The sequence below is a fragment of the Aquarana catesbeiana genome, linkage group LG12 (assembly GCF_042186555.1).
Source record: "Aquarana catesbeiana isolate 2022-GZ linkage group LG12, ASM4218655v1, whole genome shotgun sequence".
NCBI lineage: Eukaryota > Metazoa > Chordata > Amphibia > Anura > Ranidae > Aquarana > Aquarana catesbeiana.
In genome coordinates, this window is record NC_133335.1 from 101,426,856 (window position 1) to 101,447,157 (window position 20,302).

The window sequence follows — 20,302 nt, forward strand, 5'->3', positions numbered from 1 at the left end:
TGTCAGCTGTGATCGGCGTGTGGGGGAGTTACAAGATTCTCCCCCAGCGGCTTTCACCAGCTTTAGTGACAGACAGCGGTGATCGCTCACAGCTGACTGTCACTGCATCCTCCTCCGTGCCCCCTCCTTTCCTCTGTCCTTCTCAGCTGTCCCCTCCGTTCTGCTCTTATCTGTCCTTATCTGTCCCTCTCCGCTGTCCCCTCGTTCTGCTCTTATCTGTCCCCTCCGTTCTCCCCTTCAGTTCCTCCGTCCTCCCCCTCCTTCCTTTGTGTATGGATAGAGTCAGCTGACTCTGTCCATTCACATAACTGAAACATTGTAATCTTCTGTGATTACGATGTGTCAGTTTATGAATGGAGAGAAGCTGCGGTCTTCTCTCCATTCATTGTCAGTGCAGCTGACGCTGCAGAGAAAGGGACTGGGGATTCTCTATCCTCTGTCTCTTTCTCTGTCTCAAGGGGGAGATATCAGAGGTCTGTTAAGACCCCTGATATCTCACCAAAGCCCCCCAAAAGGGCTGATTAAAAAAAAAAAAAAAAAACAATAAAGAATAAAAGAAATATTATTGTAAAAAATAAAAATTGTAAAAAAAAAAAAAATAACACACACATACAACGTTCACCCCCTCCCCCCCCCAAAAAAAGCAAGCACTGTTAAAAAAAAAAAAAAAAAATGAAAAAAAAAACACTGTCACGTGACATTAAAAAAAAAAGTATCGGTAATCGGTATCGGCGAGTACTTGAAAAAAAGTATCGGTACTTGTACTCGGTCCTAAAAAAGTGGTATCGGGACAACCCTACTGGAGATGCAACTCAGCATCAGCGGATTTCACTCATATTTTTTGGAACTGTCCTCATATTGAATTTTTTTGGGTTGAGGTAACCAAATTTATTTTGACTGTCACCACCGTCCCCGTGCCATTGTCTATAGAGGTATGTCTGCTGGGACTGGTTGAACCACTGGCCCCACGCAGGGCACTCAGAACCCTGCTAGGATTATTACTTTACTACGCCCGTAAATCTATAGTACTCAGATGGAAGGCCTCATCTGCACCTTCATTAAATTTCTGGAAGAAGTTAGTGAATGCGGCTCTACCCTTGTACAAAGCTACTTACCTGTCACGTGGCTGTGGCAAAAAATTCCACAAAATATGGGATATTTGGACGGAATCCCTGTCCACTAATGCAGATTCAATTGATGACTAGTTCACTCTATTAGCACCGGGAATGGCACAAGTGACATCCCTGACCTCATGAACGTCACTAGGCTGCTCAATCGATAGTTTATGGGGAGGGGGGGAATAGGAATATGTTTACTGTAATGTACATCTCATTTCATGAATGACTAAAGTGGGCATTACAGGATATACATGAAATTAGAGGACTACTTCGAATATTCTGTGCAGGTGGTTGAGCGTACAGTAGTTTAGTTAGAATATATATATTTCTATATATGTATATGTGTTTTCTTTTTTTTGTTGTTTTTGTATTAGTGTGTAGTTCTTATGACCGAGCCTGGGTATGCCCAATAGGCTCTGTTTTGTTGTTATATTTACCTAGAAATTACAATAAAAATAACTTTAAAAAAAAAAAAAAAAAAAAAAAGGAGATTGCATGGTCAAATTGTAACATATGTGCAGAGCTTAAAGTAGAACCAAAGGATGTCAATAAGAACTGTATTATACCTTCCTATTGCCCCATAGCTGAAGCGTGTAAAACATTGTATGCTATATGTCTTTTAATATATTAAATATAATTAAAGCGCTACGTAAACTGTTGGCGCTATATTAATAGTGTATAATAATAATAATAATAATCATTCAAAATCTTACCTCGCTGTTATTGCTGTATGCTATTGCTGCTGATTCAAGTTCCTTGCACCCACGCTAGAGCCACACCTGCACATTCACAAAACTACATTTCCCAGTGTTCTCTTTTGTGTTCTGTTTTTTCACATGACTGATCTTGGGAAGTTACTTATTACAAGAACAAGCTTCTTTCCCCACTGCTTTCTATGTTATTAAATTGTTAAATTAAATATTAAATTGTCCCACATGCTCAATACAAATTATAGACTGATGTCATTCATATGTGCATCAGCATGCTGAATTGCAGTTTGCCCCATAGAATAGCAACCCTGGCTGTCAACTGCAATCTTGTTAAGGGGCTGTCATCACCCGGAGAAAGGACCTGGGACACATAAATCATTAATCAAATTTGGGAAAGCAGCCATCACAAAGGGGAAAAGAAGGAAAGTAAAGTGCATGGTAGGCAACGATACACAGGAATCAAAAATAGATTTCCTTTCACACTTATACGACTTAAAAGTCGCGCAATTTCGCGGCCGCTATTTTGCCGCGATTTGGGAGCAGTACTACTTTGTACGACTTTGCCACAACTTTGGCATTAACAAATGAAAACATACAAGGCGTGAGGCTTGTGCTTACAGCTTGTGCTTACAAAATCGTACTGAAATCGTGTCTATATTATTCAGGTACGATTTGCATGCTACTTGAGGGTTTAACATTGAGGTCTATGAAGTACAACTCACATGGAAGTTGGACCAAAGTAGTGCAAGGACTACTTTGAAGTCGGCACGACTTAAAGTCGTGCCAATATGAAGGGTAGCCATTGAAAATCATGGAGAATGACTTGTCATACGATTTTGCAGTACAAAATCGTGGGACAAGTCGTATAAGTGTAAAAGGGGCCTAATGCACTTGCCTACTCGGTACTTTCACCCCCTTCCTGCCCAGGCCAATTTTCAGGTTTCAGCATTGTCACACTTTGTACATGTCCCCTGTGACACTGGCCAGTTACCGGCCTGGCTTTCTTCACGCTGTGACAGGAAAGTCTGTTTACATTGCGATCAACTGTGATTGGACACATCGATCACAGAGCATGCTGGATGCGCACCCCAGGGAGCGTAGTTCCGGGGGGGACATTCATAGATGCCCTCCCGGGAACAACGTCTTTCGGCTATAGTGCGGTAAGGAAGTGGTTAGGTTGCGCAAATCTCAGAATTCACTATTACACTTACCTGATGTCTGTTGTTACATGTCCTGTGCCACAAAATCTGTGCTGTACTGGGATAGATTGCTTTGCCGACACCAATCTGGGAACTTATACGTAATGGAAGAGTCTGAAAAATAACAATTCATGAGGTTATCCAACTCGTCATACAATAGCAGCCAAAACAGCCCACTTAAATCACAGGCAGAATTTATTATATTAGGTCAATATCTACAAAAAAATTAATTCCAAACAGTTAAATCAGTGACAAATGTAAATGTTATTTCTTGATCCCATGAAACTGCTGAATGTTGGAGAGACTTCACTCTGCATGCTAATTCACCACAAAATGAACCGAGATGCCTCAGATGCCCCAAAGAATACAGACCTGACCTGTGGGCTATAATACATACATTAAATTACATAAGACTGCACTACAGATTTTTTAAAGGTACTACCACAAGTAGGGGACTTAGCTGCACATAAAAACACATGATATGAATGTTTTGAAGTGCTATGACAACACACATTAAAAGTGTATGTTTTTACCTATTGAGAATTCAGACTAAGCATATAAATGTTATTTCACCCAAACATTCCCCCAAAGTGAAAAAAAAATAGATTTTTTTTCCACTCACCATAAAATCCTTTTCTCCAATGTTCATTACAGGACACCATAGATTAACCACCTCAATACAAGGCACTTTCACCCCCTTCCTGTCCAAGCCATTTTTCAGCTTTCAGCGCTATCGCAATTTGAATGACAATTGCGCAATCATGTTACACTGCACCCTTTTATAATTTTTTCCCCACAAATAGAGCTTTCTTTTGGTGGTATTTGATCACTTCTGCGGTTTTTATTTATTGCGCTATAAACAAAAGAGGAGGGACAAGTTTGAAAAAACACAATATTTTTTACTTTTTGCTATAATAAATATCCAATTTTTTTTTTTTTTTTAAACAAATTTTTTCCTCAGTTTAGGCCGATATATATTCTTCTACATATTTTTGGTAAAAAAAAAATATCGCAATAAGCGTATATTCATTGGTTTGCGCAAAAGTTATAGCATCTACAAAATAGGGGATAGATTTATAGCATTTTTATTTATTTATTTTTACTAGTCATGGTGGCGATCTGCGATTTTTATTGCGACTGCGATATTGAGGCAGACATATTGGGACACTTTTGACACATTTTTGGGACCATTCACATTTATACAGCGATCAGTGCTATAAAATGCATTGATTATTGTGTAAATGTGACTGGCAGAGAAGGGGTTAACACTAGGGGGTGATCGAGGGGTTAATGTGTGTCCTAGGGAGGTGATTATAACTGTGGGGGGAGGGGACTGACTGGGGGAGGTGACCAATTGGTGTCCCTATGTACAAGGGACACACATCAGTCTCCTCTCCTCTCTGACAGGACGTGGATCTGTGTGTTTACATACACAGATCCACGGTCCTGCTTGGTTGCTGGGCAATCGTGGGTGCCCGGCGGACATTGAAGCAACCGGGCATGCGCATCGGGACCCCAGTGACGTGGCGCGCGCCCCCTAGTGGCTCGGGAAGGCGGTCGCGTCATATGACGTCCGCCCAGAACGAGAGCTGCCTCGTCCCACCGTCATATGACAGTGGGCAGGCAGCTAGTGGTTAATACACACGTGAGTATATAACTGCCTACAGGAGGATTGGGCACTAATTAAAAATAAAAGGAGGCGGCAGCTCCCACCAGTGTACTGTACACGTTGTATAGCTCATTTGTTACATAGTTACATAGTTAGTCAGGTTGAAACAAAGACACAAGTCCATCCAGTTCAACCATAAAAATAAATAATATACCCAATTCTATACCCACAGTTGATCCAGAGGAAGGAAAAAAAACCCAGCAGAGCATGCTCCAATTTGCTACAGCAGGGGAAAAAAATTCTTCCTGATCCCCCAAGAGGATTTTCCCTGGATCAACTTTACCTAAAAATGTTAGTACCCAGTTATATTATGTACATTTAGGAAAGTATCCAGGCCTTTCCTAAAGCAATATACAGAGCTGGCCAGAATCACCTCTGGAGGGAGTCTATTCCACATTTTCACAGCTCTTATGCCCCGTACACACGGTCGGACTTTGTTCGGACATTCCGACAACAAAATCCTAGGATTTTTTCCGACGGATGTTGGCTCAAACTTGTTTTGCGTACACACGGTCGCACAAAGTTGTCGGAATTTCCCATCGCCAACCACGCGGTCACGTACACCACGTACGACGAGACTAGAAAAGGCCAGTTCAGAACCAAGCGCGGCACCCTTTGGGCTCCTTTTGCTAATCTCGTGTTAGTAAAAGTTTGGTGAGAGACGATTTGCGCTTTTTCAGACTCGTGGCTTTCAGATCGTTTTCTGCCGTTCAGTTTGTGCTTGTGGGTTTGTATCTGCTCTTCAGTGCGTGCAGCAAGTTTCGCGTGACTTTAATTAGTCATTGTATTCTTGTTCGTTCGTTACTGTTTTTCAGGTCGCTCTTCACAGGCCTTGCTGTTCTTCAGTGCGTTCTGTTACTTCGTTCTGAGCAGCCGACCGTTTTCTAGCCATGTTGAGTATACGTACTCCTTGTAGAGTTCGTGCTGTGCGGGGGCTTGGTGTTGGGGTCCTGACCTTGACACAAGTCCAGTCCATGAACAGGGTGGGGAGGAGTTCATGGACCAAGAATTGGTTGCTTCAGCGTGACCAGTTCTCTTATATGCCTTTGCTCCGTGAGATCCGTGAGAATAATCCTGATGATTTCAGGAACTTTCTCAGGATGACGGACCCCGTGTTTCACCGTCTGTTGGCTTCGCTGACCCCTTATATTAGCAGGCAGGATACCTGCATGAGGCAAGCCATCACTCCGGAGCAGAGGCTCGTCGCTACCCTGCAGTATTTGGCGACAGGGAGAAGTCTGCAGGACTTGAAGTTCAACAGGCATCTCCCCCCAGGCTCTGGGGATCATTATCCCAGAGACCTGTTCTGCCATCATACAGGTCCTGCAGAAGGAGTATATGAAGGTAAGATTTTTATCCTTTAATGTCACATTTTATTGTATTGAATGTTTGCTAATATATTGTATTTCTTTCCTCATTCCCTAATTACCATGACTGTAATATGCTGTGAATGTCCCCTTTGTTCTCATGCATGCTGGATTTTTATGTATTATTTTAGGTCCTTCATACATATTTGCCCTTCAATAACCTCCCCAGCATGGTGTCTCCTGGCCCTATATTCACCTCATGTAGTCACTTAATGTATTTTTTCTGCTCCATAGTAGTGCTTTACCCCAAACACCCCCTAAAATGTTTGGAAATGTTATTTTTGGTTTAAATTCAGGCAGAGTGCCAGAGGCTTTTTTTTGGTGGTGTCCCCAAATAATTTTTAGTAACTCTCCCTCCCCCAACTGCTAAGTCAGCTGATCCCAATTCTCTATCCTCAATCATCTATCTGCTGACTTTGCCAAACCCATACACACTATACCCATCTCTTTTGTGCTCTGATTTATGGATGAATTCCCAAAGCATGTAGTGCAAGGGCCTGCCTGTATACTTTCAAATGGTACTGTTTAAAGTTTTTGGATCCTATTATTATCTTCATAGGTAATAGCAGAATGTCCAAATGTCCTCAAATGTGTACAGTGTATTTATATCTTTGTATTATGACACTTCTTACCTGTCCAGTGGGCTGCCAATAGTGTAACTAAGGAGGGGCTGTTCCAAGTAATACCCTGTATTTAGGCATTCATCTCTCAGTGAAGTGAAGAGGGTTACCTGTCCAAGATTTCCACACACCCCATAATGTTAGAAATGGCCCATGAGAGGGGGGGGGGGGGAATATGATAGGTGTACCTTATACTTTGGCGTTGTTAAATTCCCCTTAATAAATGCTATCTGGAGGTTGACCCATAATGTTTGTGTCTAATCTGCTTGCCATGTTTCTGATCAAAAATAGTAATGTTTATTGTTTTTTCCTCAACAGTTTCCTTCCACGCCACAGGAATGGCAGACTGTGGCCTCCCACTTTGCCCAGTGGTGGGACTTTCCTAACTGCGGAGGGGTAATTAATGGGAAACACGTCCACATCATCCCACCACCCAACTTGGGGTCATACTATTTCAACTATAAGGGGTTCAATAGTATAGTGATGTTGGCGGTGGTGTCGGCTAATTATGACTTCCTGTATGTGGACGTGGGGAAGAATGGCCGGATGTCCGATGGTGGAGTCATCGCCCAGACGGAGTTTTACAGGCGTCTCCAGAATGGCAGCTTGGACTTGCCAGCTCCAGAGGACAATGTGGAAGGACTCCCATTCGTGTTCGTTGTTGATGAAGCGTTTGCGCTGGGGGACCACCTGATGCGGCCATTCCCAATGAGGACCCTCACCCCGGAACAGAGGGTTTTTAATTACCGGCTGGCCAGAGCCTGAAGAGTGGTGGAGAACACATTTGGAATCCTGGCCAGCCGGTTCCGCCTATTTCTGGCACCCATCCATATGGCGGAGTATAAACTGAACCATATTATACTTGCGTGCTGTGTTCTCCATAACTTTTTAAGGAAACATTCGGCCAACTATGCTGGCTCAGTTGGGCCTGAGGCCGGAATGATACATCAAACCACACTGACGGCGCTTGAAAGCGGACGTCCTGGCTTGCCCTCCCAGAGTGCCCGTGATGTCCGGTTACGCTACCTGGAGTTCTTTGCGGGTAGGAGGGCCATCAATATGCCAGCAAATACGTGAAGCCTTTTTATAATAAAAAACAAAAAGAAATTCTTTGTGGACATTTACTACTTGTGTTTGTTTTAGCTGACCCTGACAGAAATGTTTTGAGTGCAGAAAATGGCGTGATTTTGTAATCTTATACAAAGCACTGTTGGCTGTTATTTACTAAATGCAAAAACACATTTCACTACAAGTGCACTTGCAACTGCACTGAACCTGCACTTGTAGTGCAAAGTGGATTTGCCCTTAGGAAATAACCCCCATTTTCGCTGAAAACAGCAATTACATCACCCCAAAAGTGATGTAGCGTTGAGACAATAATCCACACATTCTTGATTAACCAACTTTTTTATACCTGCACAATCACATGTGCATTTACCAAAGGTTTTTCAAACAAACCAACATGTTTGTTGTATAACAATTTTTCGGGTAGCATTATCAAAAATAGAAATGTCCATTTTAGATAAAACAGGTATGTGTAAAACCAACAAGAAAGACACAAATCTTGAACTTACAAACGTCACATTTTGTAGAACTTGAAGGCAATATCAGACATGAGTATTTAGGAACTGTGTTTGATATTGCGTTCAGATGGGGTGAAGTCACCCCAGGAAAAGCCAAATTTGGAAGATGCACAGCAATTTACCAATGTCAACATGTGCGACCTGCCATCACGGGGGATCAAGGGACGTGTTTTGGGGGAGCAAGCCCTTCCTCACCGCTACTTTATTATTGAGGAAGGGGTCGCACCCCCAAAACGCGTCCATTGATCTCCCGTGATGGCAGATAGCACATGTTGACACATTGTGTGCATCCTCCAAATTTGGCTTTGTGAAAAATCACAAAAACATTTTGCACATTGTAGCACACAAAAGAAGAAAGTGATTTGGAGGGTCTTTAAACTCACCCCAAAACATCAATGATGTTTTTATTTTTTGGAATAACATCATTGATGTTTTTCTTGATGTTTTCCAATTGTAAATTACACCCCATGATCTCCCCGATCAGGATCTGGGCACTTTCGGATGTGAAAGGATCTGGATCCACAACATCACGATCACCTAAAAAGAGAGAAACCAAACAAAAACAGGTATCAAAAATATGCCGGCATCCATCTCTTACCTGAGCCTGTGGTCGCAGACACTCACCTGTTGTGGTGACTAGTTCCACCACGTCTTCCTCCTGCTCTTCTTGGGTTGGGGGGATTTCCCCTTCTTCCAGAGGGGGGGGCTCTGGTCTCCTCGGATGAAGGGTGTCCTCCGAGTCTTTTATCCCCTATGTCAAACAAAAATGGTATAATTAGCACACAGATATTTGATGGCAGAACTAGAAATAGGAAACATTGCTTGGAAGTGAGGTACAATTGTCAATTTTAGCAGAGTTCCAAAATGTAGCATTTTCAGTGTCCTTTGTCAAGCTTCAATACTTTACCTGTTTGGTACAAGCTTCACAGATGTAGCCCCCCCCCCCCATAGTATACACTGGAGCACCTGTGTGGGTCCCCTAATAAAAATGGTGTTCTGGGGTCCCACACTAGTGCTCTAGCATCCAGATGTGAAAACAGCTGCTGAGTGTCCTCTCCTTACACTGAATCAAGTTTGCATTTCATTCTAGTAACAAAGCCATCTACACAACCCAATTTTTTTAAGACAAGTATAGGGCGTAAAAATGGTGGCCAAATGCATATGGCCTAAACAATGGTATTTTTGAGTCCGAAAGAAAAATGTTTGATACAAACGAATAATGTGCCCATGAACATGAAAGTTGCCATTTTAAACTGTACAACAGTTCCTAAAAGCACATGGAGCAGCACGAACGTAATAAACATAAAGAATAGGAACACAGCACAACTACTTACTTTTTTGCAGCACTCTCTGGATCTTTCTGTACTGCTCATGTTCTCGTAATTTGAGGTCCAACCACCGGTTCCTGAGCTGATCTTTTGATCGTCGTACCCCGAAATTCCGGTGCAGACTCCTGACCACTTTCACCATGATCTTGGCCTTTCTGATATTGGGGTTGGGGTAAGGCCCATACTTCCCGTCATAGTCGGCCTTCTTCAGGATGTCCACCATCTCCAACATCTCCCCAAAGGACATATTTGAGTCCTTAAATCTCCTTCTGGATCGGGACGTGTCCAGATCCGGCCTTTCCTCCTCCTCCTGGTCGTTGCTACAATTAGCACGATCCTGCTGTGTCTCCGCCATGTGCTCTTCCCCCACTGCGCCAAACGAAAAGGGGTGGGGAATAGACTAGAAAGAACGTCAGGGGCGGGCGGTGTTACACGCATGCGCAGTGTGTATAAAGCGTAACACGCGTGCGTCTTAAGTACGATCTGTGAGCGGAGGAAGGAGCATCGGAGGCGCCGATCGTGATAACGAAGGTAGGATCTAAACTTGGGCCTATACTGCTTCGAAATGGAAGCCTATATTGTAACAAGATTAGGGGAGTTTGGCCTGACATTAGGGTTTGTCTTGTGTTGTGTCTTGCAGAGAAAATGAATGGGTTTAACGACCACAATTTCCTCCCCCTGTTCATTGACAAATACAGGGAGCTGCCCTGTCTGTGGCAAGTGAGACACCCCCACTACAACCATAAACAAAAGAGGCAGGCAGCGCTGGAGAAACTGCTGGAGTTGGTGAAGCCGGTGGTCCCCACGGCAACCATCCCTTATTTAAAAACCAAAATTGGTGGCCTGAGGAGCACTTATCTTAGGGAGCACAAGAAGGTCACAGATTCCCAGAGGTCCGGAGCTGCAGCAGATGACGTTTATGTCCCCAGGCTGTGGTACTATGAGAGACTGCGATTTCTGTCAGACCACACTGAAGTCAGGGAATCCCTCTCTACTCTTCCTTCCACTCTTCCTTCCACCCCAGCTGAGGCTTCCGATGTCAAACCTGGGCCTTCCAGCCAGGAAGAAGTGGAGGAGCCCAGCTGGAGCGAGGTATAGCATTCTTCTACAGATTTCTGGGCAATAAAGAAATGATGATTACTATAGATGTTATTATTAATCACTAATTGCTGATTGAAAAAAGTGTTTTACATATCAATAGACAGTAGTGGGCACCCAAATTTGGGACAAGAATGAAAACTGCTGGGCTCAGAAGGATGGTCTGTTATATTTGTTAACATTCAATTTGCAACAGTCAGGAGGTGAAAATTGTGTGTGATTGATGACTAAAATACTAAAACTATGTCCCTTTTTCATACACAGGAAGACCTAAGCCAGGAGGAGGTTGTGGAATGTGGCAGCCAGGAGGAGGCGGGGGATTAGTGGCAGCCAGGAGGAGGCAGGGCTAAGTGTCAGCCAAGAGAAGCCTGGGACCAGTCGCAGCCTGACTGAATCTCAGGTTCCTCCCCTCCGCCTTCCATACAAAAGAGCCAGGAAGACGACTCCGAGTCCCGTGCAGGATTCTGCGTTCAGGCTGATTCAGGAGGCTTCGGCGTCCCTACGAGCCTTACCCACTCCTGAAGAGGCCTTTGCCTGCATGGCTGCCACCAAACTGCAGGGCATGCAGGAGGGTCAACGCAGGCTCTGTGAGGACCTTATGTATAAAGTCCTACGTAAGGGGGTGAGTGGGGAACTAACACCCAAGACCGACGTGGTTGAGTTGAACCATCCTCCTCCTCCTCCTGCTGCCACAACTCCACCACCAGAGCCACCGCGTGGAAGGAAGCGTGGAAGGAAGACCTGAGAGTGACGACCCTGGGTTCAGTCTGGTCTGACAAAAGATGCAGTCTCTCATATGACCACAGCCCGGGGACACAGATGTCATCTGCTGCTTTCCGGATCTCTGGGACTTCTGGACCAGACTGCCCTCCCTTAGATAAGGACTCCTCAGGCCACCAATTTTGCTTTGAAATAGTTGATGTCTGCCCTGGGGGTCCAAGGCTTCACCCACTTCTGCTGTTTCTCCAGCATTGCCTCTCTCTTTGTTGAGCCCTTAATAAAATTTTTTTAGGGAAATTATACTCTCCTGTGTGTGTTTTCATCCAAAAAGGACAGTTTGTTGGTGACGATTCAGGTACATTTCTAACATAAAATGTGAAATTAACAAGGGACAACAACACCAAACAATCTCCTACAGATTAAATAGAACAACATATCAATGGTGTTGTGGGAACTTGTCACAAAAAACACACACAAACATTTTTGGGAGTACAAATCAAAATCCCCCCAAAAAAATAACACCCTTCAAAAAAATACTAACACAAAAAAAGAATCTACATTAAAGCCAAAAAAAAAAAAAATACAAAAAAAAATATGTTGTCAGATGTGAGAAATAAAAATATATTGAGGGAATCTCGATAAATAGTAACAAAATAAGTTTGTGAGAAGTCTGTGTGAATATGAGCAGCAAAACTACTATATTCTTGTCACATTATAAAGAAGAGATTGCGCTGTATTAAACCATTTTTAACACTGCAGCGTGACGAAAGTGCTGTATCCATTGCGAACGCTAAGTTTACCAGAACGAGCTGTTCCGTGACGGAATTTCTTCTGAGCATGCGTGGCACTTTGTGCGTCGGAACAGGCCACACACGGTCGGAATTGACGCGATCGGATTTTGTTGTGGGAAAATTTTATCTCCTGCTCTCCAACTTTGTGTGTCGGAAAATCCGATGGAAAATGTCCGATGGAGCCCACACACGGTCGGAATTTCCGACAACACGCTCCGATCGGACATTTTCCATCGGAAAATCCGACCGTGTGTACGGGGCATTACTGTGAAGAAACCTTTCCGTATTTGGAGATGAAATCTCTTTTCCTCTAGATGTAAAGAGTGGCCCCTTGTCCTCTGTGTTGACCATAAAGTGAATAACAACACCAAGTTCACTATATGGACCCCTTATATATTTGAACATGTTGATCATATCCCCCCTTATTCTCCCTCTTCTCAAGAGTGAATAAATTCAGTTCCTCATAGCTGAGCTCCTCCATGCCTCTTATCAGTTTGGTTGCCCTTCTGAACTGGTGCCCAAAACTGAACTGCATATTCCAGATGAGGTCTTACTAATGATTTGTTCAGGGGCAAAAAGTAGTAACATAATAGGCAGAGTAGCGAAAGGTGAAAGATTTCCCAAAGCTGTCAACTAACTATTAATGGCAAAAAGCCAAATGGGAGAGAACCAAAACAAGGAAAGGGAGATGTGTCTTTCATTGAACACTGGAGTAAGTATTTTATAGGGAGTATAATAAAAATCTTATTTCCTCTAAAGTTCATTGAGGGACCTAACACCAAAGCTTCATATACATGTGGAATGTCCAAAAGCAGTCCCAAAACTGAGGGCTGGACACTCAAACAACCAAAAGGTTAAAGAGTTTGTAAACCAATCATTTCATATTCATGATATGTGCCTGCTTTACAATGTATTTGTATGAAAATGTATCCTGTTCTCTTTGTATTGCTTTCCTTTGTTAAATCAAAGGTATGGGTAACGGTAATTCCGCGCTTAGGAGGATAGGGACAAGGAAGGACTGCTGCCCCCCTAAAAAATGAAAATCACCTAGGTGAAATCCAATATACAAAAATTGCCATCGCAGGATTTTCTACACATGCCTCTTACCCCTGCAGGGGTTAGGCAGTCCGGTGAGTGTAATTAAAGGTGTTGCTCCCAGTCCATCTGCTTTCGTATTAAAAACTGACCACACTAAGCAGGAGAACACAGTATGGTCAGTCCTCTAGCTGTGCTGGCAACTCAGCCTGCTCTCCTCCAATGATCAGACTTGTCCTGTCACCCCCCTGCACAGCCATTCCCTGGGAAGCTCAGTGTTCTGCAGTTTTTCCTCCCCCAGCTTTTATGCAGCTGAGAACAGAAGGAACGTGATCACGTATAAAAACGTGAAAAAGGGGATTTATAATATATACACAAATGTTTTGCCTTTCATTTCCATTTCATACCCAATGGATTGCTTTACATGGTGATCGCTTACAAATCACGTTAAAACCTTGCAGCCCGGCGATTAAACAGTTGCCTATAGAAACTTATGGCTGCAGTTACTTCCTCCTATGGAACCTTGTGAAGGTGTGGATGGAAGACTAGTTTGCAGCTTTTCAAACCTTGGTGACTGAAGCCTGATGACAAAAAGCCCAGGAAAAACTTACTACTCTGGAAGAGTGGACAGGGAAAAGTGGTAAAATCCTGAGAAATGGTCTGGTGAGTCCATTGGGAAATGGTCATGCTAAAAGCTGAGCCAAGGTGAATGCTAAATATGCATATTGGTCTATTCTACAGGAATAGAGCAGATAACTTGGATGTACATTTTATTAACTTTTAATACTAGTTCACATAGGCATGGTATTTGAGTAACTAATAATAAATAACAATTTACTGCTGGTAGAAAATATGCAGTTTTAGCTTTCCATGAAATTCATATTTCAACTCTAAACTAAGCAAAATGGCATAATTCAACTTTAGGAGTGCAGAAATGGAGCAGAAGATATCTACATGCAATATACCCAAGTTAAAAAGAGATGTATGGGTTTGTGTTTTTTCTTGAATCATACTAATTTAGGTGTCCCCCGCTGGCTCCAACACTGAGAACCAAGCGATCAATCACTGCCGATCACTTGGACGTTACAGCTTTGAGAGCAGAGAGCCGGTGACTATTAGTCACCGACTCTCTGATCTGCCCCCCTGCTTAATTGAGCGCTGAGCTGTGGCGGGGGCGGGAGTGGCTGGCTCAGGCTCTCAGCAGCTCGTTGAGAGGCTGAGCCAGGTGCCGATCCAGGCATGTGGGCGATCTTGCCTGAGCTTGGACCGGATCTGTGACGTTAGCCGACAGCAGGCGCTGCCTGCTAAAAATGGGTCACAGGAGTGCAGAATGACCTGCACTCCTGTGATCCCCAGGAGAAGTACAGCCAAACAAGGTTTGGCTGTACTTCTCCTTTAAGATCAAAATTTGTGGACAGACCACAGATGTCCAATACATTTCTAAAGCAGTGTACAGTTTCAAATCCAATTTCACAGTTTGGCTGAGCACACATTTAAAGTGTAGGTAATACCAAGAAAAAAATGTTAGGACCCATTCTCACATAGTGTGAAGACCTGTATTTTTCTGCACTGGATCAATGCAAGTCACCACTAGTGCACATAGAAAACTGGTGTTTTCTATGTACCCCGTTCTTTGCACTGCAACAGAGCCAGGACGTATGATATAGTACGTTTTTAAAAAACAAATTCAGCTATTTACACCTGGCAATCATGCTAGTAATATACTTTTTGTCTTAGGGATCGGTACACTTACTCTTCTTTTGTGATGCACTAATGTGAGCACAGTGCCTTTCCTTAGTATTTTGGGAAGTAAAGTATTTATCGGCGTATAAGAGGGAAGTTTCAGAAAAAAAAATAAATAAAAACTTACATTTTAAAAAAGGAACTGAAGCAAAATAAGGGTCAGTGCCCATCTGCAGCCTCACCATTGCCATCAGTGCAGCCCGATTAATGCCCATCTGCAGCCTCACCATTGCCATCAATGCAGCAGCCTCATCATTGCCATCAATGCAGGCTGATCAATGCCCATCTGCAGCCTCACCATTGCCATCAATGCAGCAGCCTCATCATTGCCATCAATGCAGCAGCCTCACCATTGCCATCAATGCAGCAGCCTCACCATTGCCATCAATGCAGCAGCCTCACCATTGCCATCAATGCAGCAGCCTCACCATTGCCATCAATGCAGCAGCCTCACCACTGCCATCAATGCAGCCTGATCGATGTCCATCTGCAGCCTAGAGGGGACAGGAAGGGGGGCGGGACGAGCGCTGACAGATTACATGCAGCGAGAATCTCCTATGATAGACAGAACAGTAGTCCAATGGCGTCCCAGGAGACGGGACTTCCTACTACAGAGGCCGCCAAGTAAACAGGAGATTCTCATTGTATGTAATCTGTCGGCGCTCATCCCGTCCCCCTCCCTGTCCCCTCCGAGGCAGCTAAAACTGAAGTATTGGTGTATAGCACGCAGGGCTGAAACAACTAATCGATTAATCGACAACTAATCGATTATGAAATTAACCGATTACTATTTACATAATCGATTAATCGGCCAGCCAATTAGTTGGCCTGCATACAGAATGCATTATTTGTTTACATATCAGGAAATACAGTGCAGCACACATACAGCTCAGTACACCGTCTGTACATGTCAGTAAGTGCCTGGGAACATGTGAATGTGCGAGGAGCAATGCCTCATGGGACATGTAGTCCTGGGCAGGAAATAAATGGTTCTGAAGGCAGAAGTTTTCTTTATCTTGCTATTGGGGCACTCTATACTGTACTTAACAGCAAAAAAGCAGTATAGAAACAGATCAAAAGCAAACTGCATAGGTGTGTACCGAGCCTTATGCTGGCCACATGGATCAATTTTCAGACGAGAATATTCATATGAAAAATCTTTGTACATTCGCTAAATGAAAGAATGTTGTTTGAAATTTTCACTTGCTTTTAACATTCTGTTTTAAAAATAATGTAATTTCTGAACTAAAACCACATACACTGTCTGAAAATTCCTTTGACCAAGCAGTTTTCAATTACCGTATTTATCGGCGTATAACACGCACCCCAATTTAGGAGGGAATTTTAAGGGGAAAAAAAAACTTTTAGGAGGGAAGTTGAAGGGAAAAAAACTTACATTTAAATGCCCATCATTGCAGCCTTCCCCAGTGCAGCCTTGCCCCAGTGCAGCCTTGCCCCAGTGCAGCCTTGCCCCAGTGCAGCCTTCGATCCTCTATCCCTGCCATCCTGGGCTTCAAAATCGCGACCGCGATTTGAAAATGGCCCGCCGGCGCCGAAATACACAGAGCCGGTCCTCGGCTCTGCCCGACGGCTCTCGTTCACTTTCGGCTCCACTCGTAGTCCCGAGCGGAGCCGCCGAGAAGAGCCGAGGACCGGCTCTGTGTATTTCGGCGCCATTTTCAAATCGCGGTCGGTGATTTTGAAGATGTGACAGCTCGGGATCGCAGGGGATCGGCGTATAACACGCACCTGCGATTTTCCCCTGATTTTAAGGGGGAAAAAGTGCGTGTTATACACCAATAAATACGGTATTTCTAAATTCTTCTGTCACTGTGGTTGAAAACGAATGTCATTTTGACCCTGCTAACGTTTTGAAAATCGAACGAACGTTCTTAAAATTACATTTTTTTTTTTTAAGGAAGACATTGTTTTTGTATGTAGTGTAGTGTATGTGCTGTAGTATTGTCCATGGGAAGCACATGGAGGCGAGGTGTGCGTCTGCCCGGATAGGAGCTCTTGGGCATTACACTTTGGAGAAGTAAAGGTGTACAGGTTTACCACTGAAGACCAATCTTATCCCTTGTGAGTGTGGGATAAAAGCTTGTTGGCCCTGACACGAGAGTGTGGGCAAAAGGAGCTGGTGAGTGCATTCACCTAAGGGGAGTGGATTCACAGTCACAGAGGTGCGGTGGAAGATTCATTTAAGTAGAAGATTTGCACTACAAACACGTCACGGATTTTGTTTTGGACTATTTTACTTTTGGATTGTTTGTGGACACACTTTATAGATATAATAATTTTTTTGCGAGTTAATTCACATTGGCTCTCAGTTATAATTTTCACATTATATTTGTATGTGCACAGATACGTTATTCACTTAATTGGTTTATATGCACCATTCGTTTGTGATTTTTTTGAGTATGTCATTGTATGCACATTAATGATGAAGGATGAGGACGTGATGTAATCATTGCACAGGTTGATACATCAGCTTATCACTCTTCACTACACCTCATTATTTGATTAGGGATCACCTTTAGCGCTGCTATTTTGAGTTCACTAGGAGCGAGTTTGTGGTGAATCAATTTTTTACTGTATACTTATCATTTAAGCAGCAGCTCAGATTTAGGTTTTTGCCATCAGCGCAGCGTTTTTTGGGTGTATGAGTGGGCGGATTTTTATACATCTGATTTTTTTATATTGTTTTTGTATGGCCAGCATATAATATATTACAGTTCTGTTTGAAAATCTGCAAAACAGTCTAACTTTTTAATTTTCTTTAATAAAAAAGATCTGAGTCTGATGATATTTACCAGATTCAACCTCTAATAGTATATACAGTATATCTCTTCTGTCTGTTGTTCTCAGATTTTGCTCTCTAACCATATAGTTGGTTATTTATATTTATCACTGCATAGAGATATTTAAGAATACATTGCCTTTTTTTTTAAACTTTACATATTAACTAAATTATACACCACACTTTTAAGGTTATTAACCGATTAATCGAACCAATAATCGGCCAACTAATCGATTATGAAAATAATCGTTAGTTGCAGCCCTAATAGCACGCACACCCTATTTGCACCCGATTTTCAGAGTGAAAAAGTGCGTGTTATACGCCAATACACTAATCATGCATTGACAGAATTGAAAAAGCTCTACATGCATGTAAAAATGTGTGTTTAGAAGCATTACAATGTAATTGGGAGAACGAACAATACCAACAAGCTCTGAAAACAATACAAAAACATGCAGGACAACTTTAATAGACAGAGAAATGTGAAGATTTCAGAACAATTACTTATGGCACATAGAATGTCAAAGGCCTCGGGACAAGAAGGTTGAACACGCCAAACATAAAAAACTTTAAATGAAGATACAAGTTCTGTTTTGCCTAAAGTCACTGATCAGCTGTACAGGGAACAGCGATCTAGCTGTCACAGAGAAAAAAAGCCAGATAGTAACATAAAAGCAGCACACATTACACACTGCTAGGCACACAGATAACCCCTAGATTGCCCCTAGATGTTAACACCTTCTGAGCCAGTGTCGTTAGTACAGTGTCAATGTACAGCGGGGGTTGGCAAGCCGTCAATCGCAATTGACCCGCGGGGAGCTGACAGGTAGATTGTGACCAGGGCTCTGTCTCCCCCCCCCCCCAGCCTTCGCTGCTCTCATGTTAACCAAGAAGAGCAGTAGGCAGCATATTGCTGGATGGCGGGCAGGGGCTGCCGCTGCCTCAATGATTGGTTGCTAGGCCGTCCTAGCAACCAATTACCATCTTGTTCTTAACTCCCGCCTTCCACCCTTCACAGGACAGAGGATACTGCTTTGGGGGATGGGGGGGGCAGAGGACACTGTTTTGGGGGAGTACAGAACACTACTGGGGGGAAAGGGGAGGCAGAGGACACTGCTTTCAGAGGGCAGGAGATACTTTGTGGGGGGGAAAGAGGAAACTGCTATGGGGAGCAGAGGACACTACAGTGTGTGGGGGGGAGGGTGATGTGAAAGGGCAGTGGACACTGCTCTGGTAGGGGCTACAGAACACTACTGTTGGGGGAGGAGGGCAGGAGACACTGCTATGTGTGTGTGTGTGGGGGGGGTGATGTGAAGGGGGTAGAGGACACTGCGTAGGGGGGAAGAGGTCACTTCTATGGGGGGCAGTGGACACTCCAGTGGGGGGGGGGGGTGTAAAAGGGGCAAAGGTCACTACAGTGTGTAGGGGGAGGGTGATGTGAAAGGGGCAGTGGACACTGCTTTGGTGGGGGCTACAGAACACTACTGTGGGGGGAGGGGGGCAGGGTGATGTGAAGGGGGTAGAGGACACTGTGTAGGGGTAAGAGGTCACTGCTATGGGGGGCAGTGGACACTCCAGTGGTGGGGGGGGTGATGTGAAGGGGGCAGAGGACACTACAGTGTGTAGGGGGAGGGTGATGTGAAAGGGGCAGTGGACACTGCTTTGGTGGGGGCTACAGAACACTACTGTGGGGGGAGGGGGGCAGGAGACACTGCTGTGGGGGGGGGGTGATGTGAAGGGGGTAGAGGACACTGTGTAGGGGGAAGAGGTCACTGCTATGGGAGGCAGTGGACACTCCAGTGGGGGGGGGGGGTGATGTGAAGGGGGCAGAAGACACTGCATTAGGGTGCAAGACACTATTGTAGGGGGGGTGATGTGAAGGGGTAGAGGACACTGCATAGGGGGGAAGAGGTCACTGCTATGGGGGCAGTGGACACTACAGTGGGGGGGTGATGTGAAGGGGCAGAGGACACAGCACTGGGGGTACAAGACACAAATGTGGGGGGAGGGGGGCAGAGGCACTACAGTAGGAGGGGGTGATATGAAAGGGGTAGAGGTCACTGCTATGGGGGGCAATAGACACTACAGTGGGGAGGGGGGGGTGATGCGAAAGGGGCAGAGAACCCTGCTTTGGTGGGGGGTATAGAACACTACTGTTGGGGGAGAGGGGGAGAGGGGCAGAGGGCACTGCTGTGGGGGGAGAATGATGTGAAGGAGGCAGAGGTCACAGCATTGGGGTGGTACAAGACACTACAGTGGGGGAGGGGGTGATGTGAAGGGAACACTGCTATGGGGGGGGGGGCGGCAGAGGACACTACAGTGGGGGGGGGGTGATGTAAAGGAGGCAGAGGACACCGCGTGGGGGGGGCAGATGACAATACAGTGGGAGGGTAATGTGAAGGGGACAGAGGACACTGCTATTGGGGGGACACACACATTACTGTCACATACTATGTGTTTTTCATGCCATCTTTATATTGGGCACCTGATATTTTGTCTTCTAAAGGGCGCCACCTAGTCC

At 44.3% G+C, this 20,302-nt stretch overlaps 1 protein-coding gene across 1 annotated transcript in view; it reads right to left on the bottom strand.

Moving 5' to 3' along the window:
- The window catches only part of UQCC1 (ubiquinol-cytochrome c reductase complex assembly factor 1), a 373,374-nt gene that overhangs the window by 331,482 nt on the left and 21,590 nt on the right, over positions 1 to 20,302 (bottom strand). Inside the window, exon 2 of the mRNA XM_073608229.1 lies at positions 3,040 to 3,141. Within this exon, the coding sequence (XP_073464330.1) occupies positions 3,040 to 3,141 (102 nt within the window). The remainder of the gene's footprint in view (positions 1 to 3,039; positions 3,142 to 20,302) is intronic.